The sequence below is a fragment of the Macrobrachium rosenbergii genome, chromosome 42 (genome assembly GCF_040412425.1).
Source record: "Macrobrachium rosenbergii isolate ZJJX-2024 chromosome 42, ASM4041242v1, whole genome shotgun sequence".
Taxonomy (NCBI): domain Eukaryota; kingdom Metazoa; phylum Arthropoda; class Malacostraca; order Decapoda; family Palaemonidae; genus Macrobrachium; species Macrobrachium rosenbergii.
Genome location: NC_089782.1, coordinates 46776578 through 46798992, shown reverse-complemented (window position 1 = coordinate 46798992; position 22415 = coordinate 46776578). Strand labels below are relative to the sequence as shown.

Genomic DNA, 22415 nt, shown 5'->3' with positions numbered 1-22415 from the left:
CGCTACTCGGGAAAGGCACTTAACCTTTACCGACCATAACATAAGTACACAGAGCATCATTATACATATATATCACAATTACTATTACACATCATTGAGACCTGCAGATATGCATTTCATTATAGAAAAAATCAGTCCATTAGCGAATACAATGTTAAGTTTATTACGCTATTCGGATAAGGAACGTTAACCTTTACCGACATTAGTTAAAGTACCAACATTACCATATACAAACATATCTAATTCCTATCAAATATTATGAGACTTGTAGAGATACATTTCAATACCGAAAATATTGCTTTGGTAGAGAACACAAATTCTACGTTTGTTACGCTAATCGGTTAACGAGGTAACGAACGCAAAATTTAAGATTCTACGCTCCTCAGAAAAGGAAGGCTGAAACCAGTAAGTTCCCTCAAATCTATCAGGGATTAACTGAGGCTCTCAGATATGTGTTCACTACCAAAAAAAAAACACACATATCAGCCTGGTAGCGAACAAAAAAATGTTATTACTCTATTTGGAAAAGGCAACTAATCCAATGTTTACATTATAATGTTACTTACTTATACAGTAACATGTCTCAAACGTAAGAATTAGTTCAGCATCGAATGCAATGTTTACATTATTATGTTAACCTGTAAGGGTGGTAGCGCAGTAAACTACGATAACGGTAGTTAAACAATTTGATTGCAAATTTGCTACTGCAGCGAAATATGAAAAAAAACTTGAATCAGGACCATTAATAACAAAAACTATTCCAACTCACTCAGATTAAGTAGAGCATTTCAAACCGTCAGTGTTATCGCATAGCCTAAACGATTCGAAACGTACTGACCTAATCATAGCCAAGTCTTATACTACGACACCCAGGTTGCTTCATTCTTATGACAGTTCAAATTGTGATTATATCAATGCATTGCGTTGTGTATATTAACTAAACAAACAATATAAACATACTATTGGCACATTCAACTGTTCCTAGCTCGATGTACAGTAGTCAGATTTGCGTGAGCACAATCTCTATTTCATGACCCTCATCGAAAGCACACCTCAAGAAATTCTCCTTACATTTAGATATGCATATCTCCTAAAGGAAATTTTCCCTAAATGTACTTTAAGATGAATAGGAATACTTAAGTGGATTTGTAGGCACCGACAATTATGGCTGCATTCTTGAGTCACCACTAGCTCGAACCACTCTGTATCAAGGTTATGAGGAGACTGAGTTCACAGCCGTCTTTGAAAAGACTGACACTAAACCTTCGACTAACCACCGGACAAACAACCGATACCAGTAGTTAAGCACTATAGTATTACACATATACTTACAATTAAACACACGAAACGGCTAAAACAATGCCTTTTATTACAAAATACAAACACAACAAAACATAATATCCTTCTTCTACATAATACGCATTTCCACTTTACGTAAATTTAAAGAGAATACATAAAACTATACCACAACTTGCGGAAAAGTACAATCTCTCTTGTCGAAGTTTCGACAAAAACAAAAAATACTGTCCTGAAAGCTGAAAGCTTGAAGGCTACCCAAAATCGGTGATAATCCTTCACCCAAATCCAGTCTCCGACCTGCAAATTTAAGAACAAAGCTACCCTCAAAATCAGTTTTACCCAAATGCCGGCAGAAATAGAATGAGGTTTTCTGCAAGTAGTTCTTGGTATTCCCATTATGGGCGGGACCAATCACCTGCACTAAACCTGTGAAGTGTTACCCACGAATTTTTTTAATTTTCAAGCTACTGAGGCAAGACATTGTTAGCTAAGTAATTACTGGGTAAGTTACTTATATAAAAATTTTATTTTAAACTTTTACTCCAAGTCAATGTCAAAACTGTTCAGTGATAAGTACTGAAATGTAAAGGGGCATATGTTCAATGCCATATCTACTACAAAAAAACTGCAAATACTATGATTATTCTAATATAAAGACTACAATGCTTCTACATCAAACACTACGGTAACTTGATCAGCCTATGCATTACAAGTTTGGGTTATCAAAATTATCTAATAAAAGCAGTTATTCTGTACTGTACAGGCAGTCCTCGGTTATCGGCGGGGTTCTGTTTCTGAGGGTGTGATGATGACTGAAAATCATCGCTAACTGAAAATCGGCGATTTCGGCGATTTTCGGGGGTTATTGGCGCAGAAAAGCCCCGATTTTGTTTATTGGCGCCTCTGTGGGTATGTATCGGCACCAATACCCAATTACCGGCGCTGATAAGCGGAAATCGGCAACTTTCGGCGCCGAAAATTGCCGATTTTCGTCGCTAGACAAGCCCCATAAAACCGGATTGCTGTTACCCAAGACCACCGTTAACCGGGGACTGTCTGTACTGTATTATCATGAAAGTCAATCATGAAAGTTCACCATGAAAGTCCATCATGAGAGTTCACCATGTAAGTCCATATTTATTAGTATTACTAAATAGTTCAAACAGAACCCCCTAATAAACATAATTTATTGCTCTTTGTCTTTTTATTACCTTGGTATTAATATGATTGACGGGAATATTTACTAAACTTACCAGCTTATTTTCTATATGAAAAAATATTGCTTGGCTATGAGCAAAGGTAAGGGCTCAATGGATGAAATAATTCTATTAAAACCAGACGTGCTTGATTTTCAACTTAAATGCTCGAGCATAATCATGATTTTAATATACTGTAATTTATTTTACGTCTAGTTAAACTCATTACTATTTGCAGGCCTAGAGGTATAAGCTAACGTTTCCCACTGAAGCCAAGTAAGGTAACAAGAATTTTAATTGTTTTATAGATCATCTTTATTAATATAAGCAATGAAAACAAAAATAGCATTACCTATTTTTTACAAGCTCCTAGGTGAGCTATTATGACAGCTGGCGAGCATTACCCAGAGCAACTCTGTGCAACGACTGATTATCTGTCAGTTTTTAAGTTTCATTATTCATGTGAATAGGGGACAGGTGATTCAGTTCTAATATATTATGTACACTTTTATAAATTTAATCATCACTATTTTGTTACTTTCATTCAATGGGTTAGTGAAGAAGGCGTAAGCTTTATACATTTAAGAAACACTGAAAAAGCATGCTGTTCATTTTATTGGGTGCTTGTAAAGCCAGTCCTCTCAATATGTTTGGAATGGGGCAATGGTGGTTGTTGTGACATCGTAAGATCTATGGTAGACGGTAGTTGGAAAAACAAATGGTGGTGGAAGGGAGTCAGAAGTTTGAGGTGGTAACGGATGGTTGTGAGTGCTCTTGGATATAGTTTTTCAACTGGGTTCGTAAGTCTTTCTTTGTTTATTAAGGTTATGAACTGACTTAGGTGAACAATACAACAAAAGAAAGTAAATAAACTAAATAACTGTTGTATATTGGTTAGGCTAGGTGCTTATTCAACAATAACATTTGACTGCCCTGCCCACTTAATATAGGGAGTTATTTTTTCTTACATTAAAAACATTTACAGTATTTAGAATTACAGTAATCTGTTTATTAAGGAATTATTTTTTAAGTTCAACAAAATAAATTAATTTTGCCTGTTGTATACATCTTATGCCATCAAGTTGGAAAAAATCAAACTTAGCTGTAAAAATCTTGCATAACGAACAACTCTGGTGCTGAAAAAACTCTTTGGAACATCTTGAAATGCTTTTTATCAGAAACCCATCAGTAGATAAGAGACATGAGACAGATTTTCCTAATCATTCTGATATATTATATATTTGACAATAATGATTCAAATAACAGCACTTTTTGACAGAATGGATAACATTTTCCATAGTTAAACAAGAAAAACTAAGAAATGCCTCTTTCGCTAGTTAGTGCCTCTAGAATAAAATTTGACACATATAAATCATTTACAAAATTCAAGTATATCATCCATTCCCTACTTCAAGAGAACATGTAACAATTAAATATGCTCATATGTAGTCCTATAAGATAAAAATCCACAATATATAATCAACCACATCACTTGTCTCACTTGGCTTATATAATATACCAGTGGGTTTGCAGTATATCTGTGATACTAGAAAAACAAATCATTATATTAATCTCTGAAGGTGCCTAAATACAAAAGAAAATACTGAGGTAGGGAGAGATAACACTTCCCTTCTTACAAGTTACAAGATAAAAATCAAGATAATGAAAAAAAAAATGATATACAATTACCTTAGAATTGACGAGAAAGCTCTTCTCGGTGAATTGTGAATGAAATGAAGGGGGAAAGCCTTAAAAGTATATCCTTCAGGCACTGTATGCATGAGAGCAGCTGAAAAGTGTTCAGGGCTACCAACATCTTGACTGACACTACCATAAATCATTTTTCTCTCGTATGACCACAAAGCAGGCATCAAAACATAACTTAAATGTTCATCAAATTTCGTACTTAATCCTGAATCCTGGAAAGCAGCAACAGAGTATGAGTTACTCCCAGATTCTCATATCAAAGAAAGAGGGAAAAACAATATTAAGAGCTTAAGCAAATTAACATAAGAATATTCCATGAACAACAAAAAAACATAATCTCCAACCATAAAAACTATATTATCTAACCTTTAAGAATGCAACTTTATGATCCAAAAATGAGTAAATTTTTGGTTTAAATTATCAATGGGATTTCAATAAAAGATTTTCTTGTGTCTACCACAAAGGATTTGCTCTTGAATGGGATGTGAAAACTAGACCAGGGCAAAGCTAAAGAAGTTGAGGAGTTACATGGAAATAATTAAAAAGGAATTGATGAAAGCACAAAACGTCTAAAGATTGCCCTGTAAAGCACACCGCACATGGCACGCCTCTATACGTTCAATGGGAGAAAATTAGGTAAATAGTATATGTTCTGATATTAGATATCCTCAAACTGAGTTGATACTCTACACTTAAGCATGTCTTAAACCAAAGGGAATGAGAAATTAATATAGTATTTGGTGCATAATATATTGGCATTTGGTGCAAAGCCTAACATACTGTTAATATATGCCAGAAAACTCACTGTAACATAACTTTCATAAAAAACCAATATAATTAAGGGCCAAAAACTGAAGGACAGCTATGTTGAGGAAGTTGGGCAGTTAAGTGGGAAGAAACCATAGAGAATGGAAGAAAATGAACAGACAAGAAGCAACAGATGGGTGCTGAAGGGACATTACAAAGGACTTACACTTCGGTGTTCTATAATCAAGATCTTCAGCTGTACTTCTAAGTCAGAACTTCTTTTGTTGCCATCAATAGTAGACAGGTTGAGTGGCAGGTAACACAATGTCTTGTCAATGACACTAGAGATGGCACTAGAAGACATTTTTTTCCAAGAATTTGTGTCCTCAAGAAGAAAAGTACAATAACCTATTACATTCGATGCCTGAAAAGTGAAAGAAAATGTTATGTGATCTCTCAAGTTACAAAAGCATTGCAAATAACAAAAACTGATACTGAACATGTATAAAACAATTGAAATACTTTACATACCATAGTAGCTTAAGCCTCATCTGAAACTAGCTGCATTCTAATTGTCATCAAGTACTTTACATTTCCAGACTCACATGAGGGCTTGTTCAAACGATATGTTCTTGAAAAAAATGTGAAAATTGAAGCAGGTAAACTTAATGAAGTCAGAAAGTTTTATTTAAAGACCAACAGGATAAGATTGGAAGTAAAAAGCAGGGACAAATGCAGTTGGGGGTGAATAGACACTGCTATAAACCTTTGGTACTATCTATAGAAAGCAGGGCTTTGCTGTGGGGGACTACTGCAATTAAATCACCTACCTGACAAGAAGCATAAAAATGGCTATCATTGAAGACACAGCCAACGGTTTCATATTCATGCACAGGCTTCTGTCCAATCTTATGTACATATCTACAACCTGTGAGGACAATTGGGAAGATTGATAAAAACATTTGGAAAAGGATTACAGTATACTCTTTACATTTTTTTAGGTCACTTAGTCAAAAATAAAAAATTAGTTTAACCAGACAACTGACTTAACTCTTACACAGATGACCTGAAGGGTTTGTCCTTACACAATATAAGAAATAGAATAGAATTAAACATATTTTCTCAAATAATTTACAGCTTCATGACTCTGTTGTTGTACTACATGATACTGTACTCTGCTGCATACAGAGGTACTGTAGTATGTTCTCACAAAGATACAAATTCCTTAGAAAATTAACACAAAGAAAAGGCCAAGTTACTGAAAACCAATAGATTTACCCTATCCAATAATCACCCTTATGAAGAGGTTCATCATCTTCATATTGATCATTTTTACATCAGAATTTGCCTTTAAGGGGAAAAACTAATGTAAAAAAAGACCATGATGATGATGGCGGTCCACACATAAAATATATAGTAATCCCATATAAATACTAAATGTTATCCAGTCTCAGTAAATTTCATCATGTATATAATTTCTAGAAACAATAGTGAAACAAACTCATAACAACCTGTTACTGTCTCCCAGAATGTAATTGCAGTGTATGGTCCTCTTGTCATAATCCAGAAATGGGAAGCACCACCTTTTCGAGTACCTACACACACATAAGCATCCAAGCCAAACCCAAGTAATATACTGCATAATAAGATGCACTTGTTTTCCACTTCCTGAAAATAAGATGTATTTACACAATGACAATCCACCATAAAATTCATGACCAAACTACAGCATTTGCAAAAAGATTTCCTTCTCTTCACTACAAACAAAAGTAAGAAAAATATACAAGAAAATTCTGACAACTGTGTATAGCACAAATTAGTAGGGTATTCTGAATCCAGGTTGGTACATCCCTGAAATTTATAGTCAAGATGACCTTGATCCAAACCTAAAAACAGCACCTTTCAGTTTTCTGGACAACTATAACTTTTCAATCTGATACAGCACTAAGAGCTAGGCTACAGACTTACCAACTGGGAAACCAGAGCAGTGGAATGAGTATACCATGGCTTACTACAACCTGTAGGAAGCTGGTATGGAGATGGTGCTGGTATCAAACTAATCCAACGAGCAGCTTCTTCGGGTGAACGAAGAGCACGTCCAACCTCCAGTTTTCTAATGAACTCGCAAACAAACCTACATCAAAGCACAACAAAGGAAAGTACAGTAGTGCAATTACAGTTTTTATGTTCATTTATGTGTTAGTATTGGTATGACATCTCAAGAAATGGTGTACAAAATCTGATAAAACTTGAGAGATATACTCTGTCAATTAGGGGAGCTTCCCTAAATGATGCACTCTGGGAAGAAACTGGATAGGGTGAGATAGCTTCCATGACTACAAAGCATCAACTATGAGCCAGTTTCTTCCAAAAGCTAATCATCTCAAGAAAGACACCAAAAATTTATAAAAACCTGTCCAACCATTCTAAAGATTTCCTACTATACTTTGTGTGAGCTTTCCTAGTGTGTTAACAGGATATATAAGAAATGTGCTTATCATAGTTTGATGAAACTTGTCAGATAAATTCATATGGTGACCTTTTCAAGGAGATTAATCAACTTTTCATAGAAACTACCATAGAGCTGATATGGTTTTCAGGGAACAAATAGTCAACCCTCAGTATGTTTCTCACAAAAGCTTTTCTTCTTGTGGCCACCTAATAAATACATCTGTAATGTTTCATCTATTCTTAAGCAAACCTGATATCACGTACGGACAAAGTGACAGGCATTGGTAAAATGTTGCAAGAGGCAACTGTTAGACTTACATAATTAGTACTGTTTACACACCAGTGTTTAGGAGATCAGTACTATTTACACAGCAGTGGTTTTCAAGTTTTGAAATATGAAAATCATCTTTAACAACATGAATTTGTATATATTACTTAGGATTAATTACAGCTGAAACACAGTTGATATAGAAGTAGCAAGACAAAGACCTGAAATAAAGACCAGGAAATCATGGAAAAAGGGCATAGATAAAAACCTAAACTTTAACAGGAGTAAAGGAAGAAAGAGCACACTGAACAGTGAAGACAGGAGAGAACTCATTTCAAGTCCAAACCAGTAAAGAGAGAAGCTACAGTAATAATAAAATATTTCTGATGATGACATTAATTCGGTTGTGTTTAAGAGCAAGTTTTTATAATTCCATTACTTTTTCATGTATATTTCCTTGTAATAGGTGTTAGCAAACTACCCTCATGTTCTTTATAACCTTCAAATCTTCCCTTATATATTTTTGATTTTCTTCAGCAGATATCTACAAAGCCTATAAGTTACTCTGTCTACAGTACGTAATTATATTTACATTGTAGCGTTGGTATTTTGTTTGTTTTTTGGCTGTACACTTAACAGAGTTCTCTGCACAATTATACTTTGTGTTTTATATTAGTTTATGTGTTTCAATTCAGCATCTTAATTTCATACTAAGATGCCACAACTTATGTACGTATGTATGCATAGTTTTGACTGGGATCTGCACCATTAGAGTGCAGTATTTACCTCAATAAGAATCCAACATCTATTACTGTTGACCTTATTCAGTCTCTGCATCAGTTGGTCTTCAATAATAATCTCTGCCACATCCATTTAAGTTGGTGTCCATTTCCTTACAGTAACTTTGCAGTTTCTTCTAAAAATTTATAAAATCCTAGTTCCTTCTGGTTAATAATTCATGCTCTTTCCATTAACTTAGGTTACTGCTATATTTTAATTGGCTGTCACCTGTTGTATGATTTTAATACTCTATTATTCCCAACCCTTTATTATTGCCAACCCTCAGGATCTCAGTTACTGTCCCAACTCAATTAACATCTTCAATTAAGCTTGTTATCATATAAGAAGTGACCTCTATTAGACTACAAGAAAATTTAAATGGCTCATACCCACTCCTGTACAGACTGAAAACTAAATTTCAATCTAGCACTTCATAAATTGCATATTTTCAGATTTACAAACCAAAATACACAAAGCAAATATTTTATGAATCTTCCTTCTTTCTCACCTGTTTTGACCCCATTCATCCATAGCAAATATTTTCACAGGTCTAGAAGAATGACTTGCAGCCATTTCGGTAAACTCTTGCCACCACTGTCTGGCATAAGCAATAAATAATCGTCGCCTCTCTCCAAAACGCTTTTTGGTCCCTTCCAGGAATTCTGAGACAGTAGAATGTGGGAGGATTTCTTCTAAGTTAGGAATGACTGTTACTTCAATATCCAAAAGGCCTACTGGAACTTGCTGCTCAGAGCCTAAAAATTAGAGGTAGAAAGACCTTAGTGATACGTACAACATAAAAAGTAATTTTTCTATTACAAATGATAGAAAAGAACTGTATTGTACCCCAGATAGCCATAGCTAAGCTGTTAATTAGAAGAGTCCCTTTTTGTTGCCTCTTCTATATGAAGAACTCATAGCAAATAATGCAAAATCCTCATGGGTTATCTTCCAATTTACTAACCTACTCCCATCAGTTGACAAGACACCTTCTGTGAAGAGGAAGGCTGACTGAGTATAGAACGCCAATCTACAGCATGGACTGAAAGCAAAGTTGAAGCTATTCCAGATGTCCCCTCTTTTCTCACTACTACAAGATTCAGGGGTGCATCAAGAGTTAAAAGGTGTTTACTGTCAAGCATACTACTACAACCTGCAATAAACAAGAATTATAATCACAATGAACTTCATACATTTACATTACAATCAAATTTGAAGAAATTTCATATTTTATTTACAAATCAATCTAAAGAATATAGTATTGTACTGCATTTCAGGCTAACAAATTTAACAAAACAGAAATGACTGATAACCTGGCACATCGTGAAGGTGAGTGAGACCAATGCTCTCCATGGCTCCTATGTTATATGCGAGGGTGTTGTTATCGTTTACTTCATTCAAGTACAGACAAAGTACTACTTTCCAGGTTTCTACTTTTGGATTTTAAACAAGTGCCTTGCTCTTGTGTAACCATCAGCACTATCATCTTTACTTTTACACTCAATACTAAATGTAGTAAGTGCAACAGCATTAATTAAAATTATCAAGACCAAAGTTCAATGTATAATTAAAGTTATCAAGAGCAAAGTTCAATATATATGTCTTTTCATAATGCCAGCAGCAAAAAGATGAAAACTATGAGCTAGTATTCAAAATGAAAGCTACCCAGAGCTATTTCCCACCAACCTGTGTGGATCAGTGACCAATGCAAATTACAACAATATGGAACTATGAAGAAGCATTACTTTCATGAACAGATATTTGGTTCTGTTCATGAAAATAATGTTGTTTATAGTTCCATACAGTATTTCTTTAAATTTCCACTGGTCACTGATCCACACAGGGTGGTGGGAGAAAGCTGGGTAGCTGTCATTTTAAATGCTAGCTCGCAACATTCATTTTTTACTGCTGTCATTATGACAACACGTGTTAAACATTTGCTCTTGATGACTTTTATTTACTGCTGTTCACATACTGCATTTAGTATTAAGCGCAAAAGTAAAGATAATAGTGCTGATGATTAAGAAAGAACAAGATCTGCATCATGATGACAACGAAGCACAAAATTCCAGCATAAGGGGGTAGAAAGGCGAATGGATACCATAATTAAAATTGGCACTGTTCAATGGCTCGATATACACAGTAGACATATGAATTTTTGTTCCTGTGCATGGAGTGTCAAGTGTAAAGTTAATATACAGCCTGAGTACCAGCAATGGTTCAAGATCCCTCTACATGGAATGCTAACTAACAAGAAGAGAAAAAGAACCCTGTTGGTCATCTAAATGCTGATACCCTGAGTCTGAGGAAATGTTGATAGCCGGCCATGGGCAGTTTTCATCTTTTTTAAAACATGATTAAATCATTTACTCAAGAACTTACAATGAAAATCTCACTGGCTGGCTTGTAAAATACATTTAACTAAAACCTGCATTTTTGAAATCGTAATTACACTTAAGAAATATGAAAATGGAGCTTATAAAAAGGATACAAAGTTTTTCCAATCATTCTATAACTGAGGTCAAAATTATATGACCTGCCTCAGTCAGCCAGTTAGCATGGTTTGTCAAATGTTTTAAGTAAGAACATCTATTCTAAACTATCTACCCTACTGTATTAGTTGTTTATTTCACATGCTTGCTAGCAATTAAAATCTACAACTTTCTACGTCAAACTGCATTTTCCTAAATCTATAAATCTGAATTATATAAGAATATCTTGACTGCAAACTGGGTCAGTAAATGAAGCTTATTAATAAATTCGTTATGCAATGCCAAATGGATGAGTGGGACGAGTAACCAGCCACTTGCTGTGTGCATACCCTCAGTTTTTCCCTCAGCTGAGGGAACAAATGCAAGGATGGTTCAAAGTGGGATCAGGGTAAAAAATTTAGGTTTGTATATCTAGAAAAAAGTAATTCCGTTTCAATCTGAAATTTGTTCCTATGGGAATACAAACCTCAGTCATATTTTTTAGGAAATTCATATCTTTCTTGGGAGGTACTGTCTGTGGAACTGACTGGCTGCTTACAGTAGATGTTTCTGTAACATAGTACTATTGCATGACAGACTGTCTCCAAATTATGAACAAGTTACTGTACATCCATCTGCACTTACAACTAACAAACTTCCAAGAAATAAGTTTAAAAAATGTTGGAAAATTACTTTTCAACTTAAGTAACAGCTATTGCACAAATACAAAAACAAAGGCATAATATATACTGAAAAAATGTATAAGTAAAAGACTTACTTTGCAAGTCCACAATAAAAAAAAGTAACGCTTTGATATGAGAAAATACAGGCATGAGTTGCAGCTATCAACTTACACCTATTCCAATTAATGTCTCAAGATCAAGAACCCAACCCAGTCGAAAGTCAGGGGCCATCAATCATCAATCTTTACATAAGAATAAATCCTCTAGAGACACTGGATGAAAATCCATGCAAACTATAAAAAAAGCTTCACCTACCAGGTTTAAGTTTCTGAAGGTCAAACAGAAACCCTTCATTGATTTTTGGCTCACACACACATTGTGCGCCTTGCGAAGCATATCTTGAAGAGAAGACCCAGGAAAAACGTTGGGAAAAGATGGATTGAATAAAGAAAGTTAGTACTTTATGCAATAATACAAACATTTAAACATACAATAGAGTATTAGATAATAACCATGTACAGTGCACTGTACAAACTAATTTTGTACATGCCTTAATACTTGAAACAGGTATTAGGAATTAACAGGGAAAATTAGATTTTTAAAATTAAAATCTATTATGTTATTAAAAACACATTTTAAATTTGCCTAATCCTGCGGTCAGCAGTTCCTCCAACGAAATCATACAACCAAATTAGTTCCCCGACAGCTTAGAAGCATGAGATACTCGGCAGCAGCCAGTTGTCTTATATGTTCTCAAGTGGAGAGACCATTTGGACAGTATAGCATGGTTACAACTGGTGACGAGAGCTATTTCAGTTTTTTCTCCTTGTATCTATCTGGGGATCACATTCATAACTTGAACCTTTGACCCTCTTTGAAGCCTCACAGCTAAGTGGTACACTTCCAGGGATGTTGTACCCTTACTATCTTTGGAGAGTGTTACCAAACTGGAGTTGCCAATAATCTCCACTGCCTGCTAAACAGAAATAATTCCAGTGCACTGTTGCAAAAATAGTTCAGAAAGGACGAAGGGTTGGATATACCACCCTAATATTTAAATACACTGATGTGGAACTTGCTCTAACTCAAAGCATAAACTTAGCACCACATAGTAATATCTTTTATGGTCCCTGGCTGCCTAGCACTGCTTATAATGCTGGGAAAAGCTTCCGTTGGCAAAGCATATTGTATAAATGCAGTGTTTACTTTGCCTCATCCTACAAAAATTGCTTGTTACCTACAGAACTTGTCTATTTTGAGGAGCAGACTTCCAGAAAAGCCCAAAATCTCATCATACATTACACTTGTCCTTAGAGCAAGCCAATGTCCTGTATCATGTCTATCAGTTTGTTTCAGAAGGGCTCAATCCCTTCAGTGTACCTGCCTCACCAACTAACTTGTCCATAATGCAATGTAGTTTGTGGCATCTCAACAATCACCCACCTGAAGCATAAAAATTTTAAGTTTTCATTTTCTCTGCAAACTTTGCTCAGCCATTTTCAAATCTAATGCCCCTCCAAAAAATCCTTGTTGCTTGCTATTGTACAAAACAATCACAAACAGTATTATCATAATGTATTTCTCAACCATACTGTGATAAAAGCTTTGTATTTTCAAATAGCTGTAACCTCTTAAGAACCATCCACACCATAGCTTTTGAGAAACCACATAATTTTCCACTGGTTTGTTTTACATCACTCACTGTTTGCTTCTTTACTTGAAGTCAATTATGCATCCTAGATACAATCTGATCTGCATCTATTTCCTTAATATGAGCTAACTGTTGACAAATATTTTAATGCTTACAAGGTTTATCACTTGCTGAGATATAATGCAAAAACTGAGCAATAATTCACAAATGATCTACTAAAATCAAACATTGTCACAAGACAAAGAACACAAACATGACATTTTTATGATAAAGTAAAGTTTTATATATACTTACCAAGTAATTACATAGCTAGAAGCTTCCTACCATGGCAGTCTAAAAATTAAAATTTCGTGGTGGCACTACCATCACTTGTGTAGGTGACCAGGTACCGCCCAAATTCGGGGACTGACAAGTACAACTCAGCAAAGAGCTTCACGTTGTTTTAGCCCTGATGTCCATATGAGGGGAGGAGGGAGGGCTCCGATTATGTAATTACTTGATAAGTATATATAAAACTTTATTCCATCATAAAAATATCATTTTTATATAAGTGACTTACCAAGTAATTACATAGCTGATTCCACATTGAAAGGATGTGGGTGACATGGGCATGATCTACTCCAAATCATAAAGTAAAGACTGAAATAGAAAAGTTGCTGGCATCATTATAATGCTTGTTGTACCTTACCTGGTAAGAAAGCTACTGCAGGCGGGTACTGCCTCTGGTCAGTGCTCATCTTAACCTGTGGAGGCCATGGCAGTATGGCCAGAATCACCTCCACTTCAGTGGGTACTTTGCAGCCATGGAAGTTCACCAATGGCTGAAAAAGATTAAAAAAGGGTACCCTTGCCCTGGGCAAAGACGAGAATAAAAAACAACGCTGTCACCTACAGTGGAATGAAAACCCACACCCCGATCACTAAAAACTGGTGGGTACTCCAGGTACAATGTACCCCCAGACTTCCCTTAAACTTAACACCTTATGAGAAGGCGAGAGGACACTAGGGGGACAGAGAGCCCCATATGCTTCCTTTCCCAACACCATACCAGCCACGGATAAAGGTCTGCTTACTATTTTCGAAATCAGTTTTGAAGTCCTTGAGGTAATGCGAGGTGAAGACTGACTCGGACCTCCAAAAGGTTGATTGCAAGATAGCTGCTAGAGACATATTATGTCGAAAAGCTAGATATGTGGTGAGAGCTTGAACCTCGTGAGCCTTTATCCGAAAAGATGGTAAGATATCTTCTTGAATCTGAGAATGTGCCTCAGTAATTAAGCTTCTCAGAAAGAATGACAGGGCATTTTTCGAAAGGGGATGTGAAGGGTTCCTCACAGAGCACCAGAGATTGTTTGAGGGTCCTCTGATCTTCTCTGCCCTGTGGAGGTAATACCTCAAAGCTCTCATGGGACAAAGTAGTCTGTCATCCTCCTCCGATCAAAGAATGTCCATTAAATTCTTAATGGCAAATGAGCAGGGCCAGGGATTGGAGACATTGTCATTCTTGGTGAGGAAACCAAGGGAAAGAGAGCAGATAGCATCCCCTTGCGAGAACCCAACTCTCTTGTCTATGGCTTGGAGTTCACCGATGCGTTTGGCGGTAGCCAACATCACTAGAAAGAGAATCTTTTCAGTGAGGTTCTTGAGAGAACCTGAGTGAAGGGGCTCAATGGAGGAGTTTGCGAGCCACTTCAAAAGCACGTCTAGATTCCAAGACACTGCAACACGTTCCTGTTGCTTGGAAGTCTCAAAAAGATCTGATGAGGTCACTGACATTTTGATTGGAAGAAGGTCCAAACCTCTATGCTTAAAAACTGAACTAAGCATTGACCTGTATCCCTTAATAGTAGAGGGCAACAGCTTCCTAGAGGTCCTGAGGTAAAGGAGAAAGTCGGCGATCTGGCTTATAGTCATTTCAGAAGATGAGACATGATTGCAGCTGCACCATCTTCTGAAAATTGTCCATTTGGACTGATAGAGCTTGCTAGAAGCAGCTCCCTTCATCTAGCAATACAGGCAGTCCCTGGTTATCAACAGGCTCGGTTATCGGCGATCTGGTTTTACGGTGCTTGTCTAGCGATGAAAATCAGGAGTTTTCAGCACCAAAAATCGCCGATTTCCGCTTATCACCACTGATAATTGGGTTTTGGCACCAATAACCGAAAATCGCTGATTTTCGGCTATCATCATGCCGTCAGAACAGAACTCACACTGATAACTAGGGACTGCCTATAGCTTCTGCAGCTTGCCGTGAAAAGCCTTTTGCTCTGACAAGGCTCTTGACGGTCAGAACCCTGTCAGGGCCAGAGCAGACAACCCTTGATGGAACCTGTTGAAGTGGGGCTGTTTGAGCAGCGACTGTTTTTGTGGAAGCACTCCTTTCTGGGCCAGAACAGTGCCACACAAGTCATCGTGATGTTCAGATGAGATGAAAACTTGTTGATCACCACCCTAATCAACCCAAAAGGGGGGAAAGCATACACGCCCAGGCCTCTCCAACCTAAAAGCATGGCATCCATCGCCCATGCTAGAGGGTCCAGACCTGGGGAGCAGAAGAGAGCAAGACGGTGGTTCCTCGATGTCATGAAGAGGTCTATGGAAGGTTTGCCCCAACGCTTCCATAGATCGAGACAAACTAGGGGGTCTAAAGTCCACTCCGTTGGCAGGATCTGATGACAACGGCTTAATTAGTCTGCCAGGATGTTCAGTCTCCCCCCTGGACATATCCAGAACTGATCGTGACTTGATTCTGCTTGGCCACCAGAAGAAGGTCCTTCGCTGCCTCGCAAAGAGTGAAGGAATGAGTGCCTCGCTGCTTGTGGACATAGGGTAAAGCTGTGATGTTGTCAGTGAAAACTGCTACTATCTTGCCTGTCACTAGTGGAGAGAAGGCTTGAAGACCCAGGTGAATAGCCTCAGCTCTTTGACGTTTATGCGCATGGACTTCTGCTCCATTGTCCATGTCCCTGAGACTCTTCGACTCTCCAGCAGGGCTCCCTAACCTAAATCGGAGGCATCGGAATAAAATTCTAGGCTGGGGTTCGGAGGAAGAAGAGAAATCCCTACCTGAAGTCGCTTCGCTCTTCTGACAACCACCATCAAAGATCCTCCTTGATCTCCGACGAGATCAGGAAGACGAAGAAGTCTGACTGGGTCTTCCTGCACCATTTTGCCATCAGATAAAATTGCAGGGGCCTCATGTGATCTGCCCAACTTCAAAAACTGTTCCACTGAGGCCAGTTTGCCCAGGAGACTCGTCCATTGGACTGCTGACCAGGTCCTGAGAGAGAAATTCTTGAACAGAGAAAACCCCGAAAAGCTCGAGTCCAGAATCATCCCCAAATAGGGAATCCTCTGCATCAGGGTCATCTGTGACTTTTGAGGTTTGATTAAAATGCCTCACTCCTGTGTTAGGCGAAGAGTTTTCTTCAAGTCCTCTGCGCACTGCTCTCCAAATTGGAGCGGAGAAGCCAATCATCCAAGTAGAGGGATACGTTGATCCTGAGAAGATGAAGCCTTTTGGCAAGAGGAGCAAGGATCCGAGTGAAGACCTGTGGGACCATGGACAGACCGCAGCAAAGGGCAAGAAATTGGAGAACTTTGCCCCAAAAGACGAACCTCAGAAATTTTCTGGAGTCTGGGTGGATTGGGACGTGAAAATATACATCCTGCATGTCCAGGGTGACCATCCAGTCGCCCTGATGGAAAGAGGACATGACTGAGCAGTTCATCTCCATAAGAAACTTCATTTTCACAACGACTGAGTTCAAGGAACTGACGTGCAGAATGGGCCTCCAGCCCCCAATGACTTGGGGACTACATAGAATCGGTTGTAAAAACCCTCCGACGTTTTGTCCATTACCTCCCCTACTGCCCCTTTTCGAATATGGGACTCGACATCTTGAGAAAGAGCCAAAAACTGCTTGGGCCCTGCCAAGAAAGCCGTTAAGGTGATCAGTGACTTGGCCAAAGGAGGCCTTTCTTTGAAAGGAATGGAGTAGTCTCTCTCCAGAACTTGGACAACCAAAGGTTCCACCCCTGTGCGGCTCCATTCCTCCCAGAAGAGATGTAGCCTGGCTCCAACAGGGGCGCGAAGGAAAAAATTCTCACTTCTTGGCGGCAGGCTTGAAACTTGTTTTCTTGATGGACCTCAATGGGGGATGAAGGTTTGTCTGAGGTCTAGACTGGGGTCTTGATCTCCCTCCATGAAAGGGATGAGACTGCAAAGGCGAGAAAGACTTGGGAACTAAAGAAGGAGTCTCCTTCGGGCATTTGGTGGACTGGGCTAAGAGGTCCGTCATAGATTTCTTCTGCAGTGCTGACAAAACCTCCCTGACTGTATCCTGAGGGAAGAAGTGTGTCTTGTCTGGGGAGAGAATAAAAGAGCCAACTTTTTAGTTGCGGTTACCCCCTTCGTGGAAAAAGAGCACCACAGGTCCTGTTTCTTTAAAATCCCCACTGAGAAAAGGGAGGCAAGCTCAGCAGAACCATCCCTGACTGCCTTGTCGGCACAGGATAAAACACCTAACCATTCGCCAGCAAAATCTTCTGCTAGCCCTGGGCAGTCTTCAATCTTTCTCGCTAAAACTCCCACTGTCCAGTCAAAGAAGCTAAAGATCTCCAGGACTTTAAAAGGATTCCTGACGAGTTGGTCAAGATTGGGCGAGGAGAACACGATCTTTGCTGAAGAGAAGCGCTCTGCTGACGCCTGGGAACGGCAACAGGTTCGGCAGAGGGGGCGACTACCTGTGGGCAAACCCCACCAGCCTCCTTTGGACCTCTGGTATGTCATCTCCCTGGTGCGGGGTAGTGGGACAGGGACCTTTGTCTAGGAGCGCTGGTGGGACGGGCAGCCACCTCCTCAACATGCACAACACTGTCACTTTGCACTGCACTTGCACTGACACTGGGGACACTGAAAGCCTTCTCTACAAAAGCTTTAAAAGAAACACCCAACTCCATAACCGTGTTGACTAGGAACTCAAATTTCTTGTCACACCTAGATTTGGGGCTGGCAATGGCATCAAGATTGGAAGCATGGTAACTTGGTAAAGGAGTATGAGACAAAGAGGTGGGAGGGTTGAGGATGGGAGACAAAGCAGGAATTTGAGGTGAAGAGATAACGATATCTTCTGCTGCAGAAGGAGAAGGAACAGGTTCAACACTAGTCCTATTTTTGGCTCTAAGGGCAACCTTCCTCTTCCTATCCCTCTCTAACTTAACTAAGTGAGATTTCAACACTTTCCATTTTTGATCATCCCAACCCCAACACTCAGAACAAGTAAGATCTTTATTACAGTCCTGCCCCCCTACATTTAACATATTTAGTGTGAGGGTCATAAGCAATCTTAACTAACCTAGTCTTACATCCTTCGGAGCAATACCGAACACTAGAAGAACTAGAGTCTGACATCCTGAATAATTTGTATACAGTTAACCACAGCTAACAATATAACTAATAACAAAGCCTTTGGCACAAGACCGAAACAAGAAATCTGAGTACTTCACCAAAGAGACTGGAAACAAAAATCCAAAAAAGATGAATGACTGCACCAAACCACCGATGTTGATCAGGAGCCAGCAGAAAATGAATTGAAGCTCTTTGCTGAGTTGTACATGTCAGTCCAGTATGTAGGGGGCAGGGGGGGGGGCCTGGTCACCTACACAAGTGATGGTAGCCCCACCGCGAAATTTGAATTTTTAGACTGCTGTAGTAGGAAGCTTGTAGCTATGTAATAACTTGGTAAGTCACTTATATAAAAACATAGATTACATGATAAAGGCTCAATCAGAGAAACAGGCACAGAGCTAAGATGTTGTCACAGCCAGTGACAAAGCCTGAGGGAGATGGATAGCAAGGAGCATATTGAGTCACAATGTACCCCATGCCAACAAGTTTAAATAGGAAGCTTAAGTCACACATTCAATAGTCCCTCATACTTTATCAGACGTTCATATTATCAAAATTAATCTTTTAGACTACTTGGTCACATTTAGACTCTCAAAGAGCTGGCACAAAAGAATCCATTCTTAAATTATAAGAAAATTGGAGTTTGATACAGTTAAAGTTGAACAGCCCAGTGAGAAAAGATTCCAGAGATCAGATGAAAAGTATAAGACAGAAAATAATTCATCTAGGGAGGCCAAGGGATGCTGCAAAAATACCTGAGTATCATTTCAAGGGCATTACAAAACATACTAAACAACAAATCTAAATCCACTTCTCGACCTCATCCATAAAGATTTGCACAGCATTTGAATATTTAGCTGTGTAAACATTAAACTATTAACTGATGAAAATATCTTTTAATATAACAAAAGCCTCCATTAAAATTTACATGTACTCTAACTTACCTTTGACCATCAAGGGATAAGTGAATAAACAATGAACTTTGGTTTTCAGTTCTGTATTTCACAGTTTCTTCTCTCACATGATCCACAAAAGCTCTGCCACCTTTCACTTTCACATACAGATATCTTCTCCCAGGTAAGATTTTTTCTGTAATAATATTAAAAAAATTGCTGTTCTATAACAACTTTTCCCTACACTACTGACCAACCAAAACAGAAAGCATACCTCTAAATTTACTGCAAATATATGGAATAACAAAAATAATGACCTTTATGTTTCATGAGTATAAGGAATACAGAATATTGTACAACTTAAATACAGTGAAACAAGCAACAACTAGGAGATTCACAGCAAATCAGCAATAATATTAATCTCAATATCAAGTAACTACAACTGAACAATGAGAAAATACACAAAATGCAAACTTGTAAGAAAAACTTCAAGTTATAACTGGCCCTTTGCTGTCACACTGATACTGTATTAAACAAATACTATACTGTCTAAATGAATACAAACCTTGGATTTTTGCTGGTAGTTCAACAGCTGATAGTTGAGTGGGCAATTTTGTTCTAGAGGTTGTAGAAACTCTTTGCAATAATGACTGAATTGTTTCTGTATCCAAAAGGCAAGATACAATCAATTCAGGATCAACAGATGTTAAGCTTCCATTATCTTGTGAAATTACTTCTCGAATTACCTGGTCAATAGCTGTCCTTACATTCTCCTGAAAAATAAATACTCATCACTGTACATTAAAATACAACATAGAAAAACAAACCCAAAAAATAAGTCTGATGAATTTCTACTTTAAGACAGATCACGATAAGTTCCTTGGCAACCTTCCTGTCAGAGATTACTTACACATTCCAAGTAAATTACGGTTCACATTACAATATTCATACATTTCTGAGATAATGATGAAAGGGAGATGGAAATGGCCTGGCCATGTCCTTTGCACAACCCCTGGGAGAATACTATTTGTTATAGTCAGCTGGGCTCCTATAGGTACAAGAAGTGCTGCATGACCCAGACCTTCTTGGATGACAACTACGAGATGGAAGGCAAGAGGTAAGTGGAGAGTTATGGAATATGAAGCACAGGAAGACATGAGTTGTTGAATTTCACGAGGCCCCATACATTATGAGGAGTTGGATGCAATAATGATTAAAAGATCACTGTCATAACATTGTTAGAAGCTTTAAAAAATTCAGTTAAAAGGTATATACCTAAGGTAACTGATATTTAGTACAGTGTTTGATAAAGTACCATTTTGGATTTTTAAGCTTTTATATATATCCTTGTGCTTCATATCTTGAAACATTTTACCATTATATTAACTGATGAATATCTGTCTTTAGCCTTCACTGATTAACATGTCTGCCTTTACGCTACTGATGCCTAGAAAGGAAAGTAAATTCTGAAAGACAACTCACATATCAAGTAGAAATTTTCCAAGTTATGGAGTTCCCCCAAAATTATTTAGGTAAAACTTTACTTTAAACTATTATTGTTGGAATTAAAAATATCATTTCCCTATGTTTTAATGTGTGCTTTCATAACTTCTGATGTTCATTTCACTAAGAAATGACCTGACCAACCATACCTAACCTAACCTAACCTAGGGTAAAATGTCCTTACCCCCTGCTGCATGATATTGGTCTGAAAACATTCCAAAAACTTCTCTTATTCTACATGAGAACTATCAATGGGATTAATGGCTTTGTATCTCACTCATTTTGAGTTTTCTCCTCATCCAAAAAACAAGCTTTTACACTGTGGTCCCCCAAATGTAGGATATAAGGGTGAGGTTCCCAATCTCTAGCTTAAAAGGATTCATCTGCAAAAAAAAAGAAATATTTAAAGCATACATAAAAACATATTAAAATATTTGCAAGACCAAAATGTATTAATAGTTTTAAGTAAAATAATATCATTTCTTATATGAAGATAGGCATAGAGGAAAACAAAAAGTGGCTTGAACAAAAAAAAAAAAAACATAACATAATACATAAACCATGATGGAGCTAAGCCTAAATGGTCAGAAAAATATTTGGGTTATGTATCTGCCGAGAAATTAACAAAACCTACCATACAACAAGGCTACCCATTTCTGAAATACAACCTCTCGTATATATGTTATAATCTTAAATAAAAACTCCCGTTCCAGTCGGCCTACGGTGGGTTACACTCAGGTAAGTTGGGCTAGGTTATGGGACAATTCACGTACCGGTAGCCTAAATTTTGGCCAAGAGAGCGTCATTGACAGTCTACACAGCATGCTAAGCTACGCACCTTCTCAATTTCTGCTTTAATTGCTCCTTCTAGTGAACTTGGTCCTTTTGGCTCTACACTTGACATTTTGAATGGTCTAATGAGTCAACATTGACAGGTTGTCGGCACTCCGTATGAATATAAACAAACACTTCTTCTTCTTCTTTCCTTTGATTAAAATTTGCTTTTGATTATTCACTCTTTTTAATTTTAACTTGACGAACAGAGGTTCTTTTGCCATGCTTTTAATCACCGCAGCATTCATTATTGTTCATACATTTTATATATATATATATATATATATATATATATATATATATAATGCAAGCGAACACCTGGTATAAGCCCAGACTGGTTTCTTCTTTAGTTTTTTTTTTTAAGAATTCTTCGAAGGGACTGATACACAGGGGTAAAAATTTACATAATATATGATGGAGTGCCAGTACAAATGAAGACAGAGACGGCTGAAAAAGCATTTGTGCCCTTAACAAATCTTAGTTTTCGTTGCAGGTGAGCTCACACCTTTGTCATCAAATCAG

The 22415-nt window shown here is 37.7% G+C and overlaps 1 protein-coding gene across 2 annotated transcripts in view; it reads right to left on the bottom strand.

The window, feature by feature from the left end:
* The window catches only part of LOC136828402 (centrosomal protein of 76 kDa-like), a 48545-nt gene extending 26494 nt beyond the window's left edge, over positions 1-22051 (bottom strand). For both annotated transcript variants that reach the window (XM_067086432.1, XM_067086433.1), the window contains exons 1-11: positions 21898-22051; positions 20122-20329; positions 19608-19752; positions 11918-12000; positions 9413-9601; positions 8957-9203; positions 6918-7083; positions 6461-6617; positions 5780-5877; positions 5176-5373; positions 4185-4414 (exon numbers count right to left, since the gene is read on the bottom strand). In XM_067086432.1, coding sequence (XP_066942533.1) covers positions 4185-4414; positions 5176-5373; positions 5780-5877; positions 6461-6617; positions 6918-7083; positions 8957-9203; positions 9413-9601; positions 11918-12000; positions 19608-19752; positions 20122-20329; positions 21898-21963 — 1787 coding nt within the window. In that variant the 5' untranslated portion in view covers positions 21964-22051. The remainder of the gene's footprint in view (positions 1-4184; positions 4415-5175; positions 5374-5779; positions 5878-6460; positions 6618-6917; positions 7084-8956; positions 9204-9412; positions 9602-11917; positions 12001-19607; positions 19753-20121; positions 20330-21897) is intronic.
* Positions 22052-22415: the final 364 nt, after the last annotated feature.